Source organism: Diorhabda sublineata, chromosome 4, assembly GCF_026230105.1.
Source record: "Diorhabda sublineata isolate icDioSubl1.1 chromosome 4, icDioSubl1.1, whole genome shotgun sequence".
NCBI lineage: Eukaryota > Metazoa > Arthropoda > Insecta > Coleoptera > Chrysomelidae > Diorhabda > Diorhabda sublineata.
In genome coordinates, this window is record NC_079477.1 from 9,599,347 (window position 1) to 9,602,213 (window position 2,867).

The 2,867-nt window shown below is 36.0% G+C and overlaps 1 protein-coding gene across 1 annotated transcript; it reads right to left on the minus strand.

Moving 5' to 3' along the window:
- Positions 1-985: 985 nt before the first annotated feature.
- On the minus strand, positions 986-2,410 carry LOC130442984 (uncharacterized). The gene is made up of 3 exons (XM_056777408.1): positions 1,759-2,410; positions 1,503-1,676; positions 986-1,446 (listed from the first exon to the last, which is right to left on the minus strand). Exons 1-3 carry the CDS (start codon positions 2,408-2,410, stop codon positions 986-988), a joined length of 1,287 nt encoding a protein of 428 aa, XP_056633386.1.
- Positions 2,411-2,867: the final 457 nt, after the last annotated feature.

The following is a 2,867-nucleotide window of genomic DNA, read 5'->3' on the forward strand; positions in this document are numbered from 1 at the left end:
TTTTAAAGAAATTCCAAGTATCGCAAAGTATTCAGGTTATTATCAATATTATAATATGGAGGTACTAAGCTATTACCCACTATTCCTGTCCACGCATTAACACAAAAAGTTGTATGTTGACCAACTAAATTTTTCTACATTCCAATTTTTTTCTAATATAAGTAACAAGATGTGCGACAAAATGTAGTTCAATTAGAAATGTTTAATTGTGTTTTAATACCTCTGTAAGTATTTTCCATAAAAAATTCCAAATTTACGATAATTTTCTTCAGAATTTCTCTTTATGTACAACGATCTAAAAATCTACATATCTCCTAAGCTATAAATTTTATCAAGTTTTTATATTCTACAGGTTGTCCCAATAAAAGTCCCTGGCCTTCAGATGGTTATGTAGAATTCTTTATTCCGTCAAGCGCATGGATATACGTAATCATCCATCAAAAATTCATAATAATCGAATGTATAATTTAGAAAATATACTTAAATATAAGTTGTGATTTCGCAATTTTTAACGCCTATAACTCGAGGGGTCATATAACAAATTTTTTATAACCCTATTTAACCGAATTATTATTGAGTAAATGCTGCGGGGATTTAACAATAAACAAAATACATTTTCGCGAGCGGAATTGTTGTTGTGCAACTCATTGTCAAATTGAAAATCTATTGCTGGTATTGGTCAGGGCAATTGTAGATTTTGGCTAAAAATTGCTTGGTTACGCAGATCCACACCCCTTACCCCTTTTGCTTTCTCTTATTTCCATGCATGAAAAGGATATCGATTCTACAACACTGAAGAGGTGAACGAAAAAGTGCGGAAGGAACTGTCAATCACTTTTACAGATAAGTACACAATATATTTCGACAAATGTTTCAGTTGTAATGGAGATTATTTTAGAAGGAATAAAATTGTCTTCTTCTTCTTCTACTTCCTGGAGATCTGTTAATTCTGAAACTGCATCTGCATCTTTTCCTGAGAGGTGGATTACCAACTATCTTTCCACCTTTTAGGTGGTCTCCCGGGAGGCCTTGAGCTGGGCGGGTTGTTTTCTAGGACTATTCTCGGAAGTCTGTTCTCGTCCATTCGTCTTACATGGTTGTACCACTGCCTCTTACGTTGTCTTCCCCATCTCACAATGTCTTGTATCCCGCATTGCTCTTTGACATCTGTATTTCTTACTCTGTCTCTTCTTGTTTTCTCCACTATTGATCTCAGTGTTTTCATCTCGGCCACCCTCAGCATTTGTTTCATCATGTTGGTGTCCTCGCGGACTTCCGTGCCGTACGTCATGATGGGTCTGATACAAGTCTTGTAGATTCTACTTTTGCTATTTTTGCGCATGTACGAGTTGGACCAGACTATATCTCGTAGGCATCCTGATAGTGCGGATGCTTTGTTAATCTGGCTTTTTAGGTCTTTAACTGGGTTGTGGGTACTTGATAAGTCTATACCCAGATATCTGAATTGCATAACTTGTTCTATGGGAACACCACCAGCTTACATCTGAGCGGATCCTTCGCGATTGTCATACATTTGGTTTTGTTGATAGAAATGTTCATATTGAGTTGGTGCCTTACCAAGAAGAACTGGAAGAGTTGTCTCTGTAGGTCGTTTTCTGATTCGGCGATGATTGCTGCATCATCGCCGTAGCATACCATACCTTTTGTTGCCCATTCTGTATCCGAGGTTGAGACATGTTACTTTGTTTATAATTTTATCCATGAGGAAATTAAACAAGAAGGGACTTAGACTCTCACCCTGTCTAATTCCTCCCGTTGATGGGATATTTTCAGTGAATTGAACTCCTACTTTGACCTTTGTTACGTTATTGTTATTTAGCTGATGAATTATCTTCGTTATGTTTGCTGGTGCCTTATTTTCCATCAATATATGCAAAATGTCTCCCAACCGGATCCTATCAAACGCCTTTGTTAGGTCAATGAAGCAGATATACGCTGGCATATTGTACTCTGTAGCCTTTTCTTTTATTTGTTTTATTATGAACACTGCGTCTGTTATTGACCGTCCCTTTGTAAAGCCCTGTTGTTCTTCAGCATTCTTAATTTGTGTTTGCAGTTTATCCTTGAGAATACTCGTGAAAATTTTCATTACCGTATTCAAGAGAGTTATTCCTCTATAGTTTTCTGGGCAGGTTTTTAGCCCTTTCTTGAATACAGGTATGGTGATGCTGTTATGCCATTCGTCTGGTGTTTCCGTTTTGTTCAAGATTTTGTCAAATAGTTGCGCTAGTTTCCTTGCAAGTTTGGGGCCTCCATATTTTAAAAGCCCATTTGGGATGCCGTCCGGTCCTGGTGATTTTCTGTTTTTCAGTTTCTTGAGTTTTGCTTCCACCTCTTCATCAGCGACCGTACCACTTATATCTGTTTCGTATTCGTTTATATTCGGCATTTCCTCAGCATCGTAATGCTCTTTATAATGCTGTGTAATAAAATTGTCTGTAGAAAAATTGAAATAAAAATTTTTCACTCATCAGAAGCGAATGGGGTTTTTAAGATGTTGTAGAACCACATTCATCTGATGTATCACCAGATATTTCCAACAAACCATAGAATATCTGTTCCAGACCTAAAAAATTGTGTAATTATGTAATATACTCAAACATAAAAATGTGTACTAGAAGTATTTCTGGTGCTTACAGTTAGAAATAAGAAATGCGACCCTGGTTGTTTTGTTTTATAAATAATCTCTGTTTTCAGTTATCACATTAATAAGTGAAACACGTTTCTCGACAAACACGTATCACGAGTTTTTAATTAAAGTAATTTTAATATATATGATATAATATTAATTTGCGTTCAAATAAATACCTAGTGTATTATTACAACTTAATCCTTCGTCAACGAAG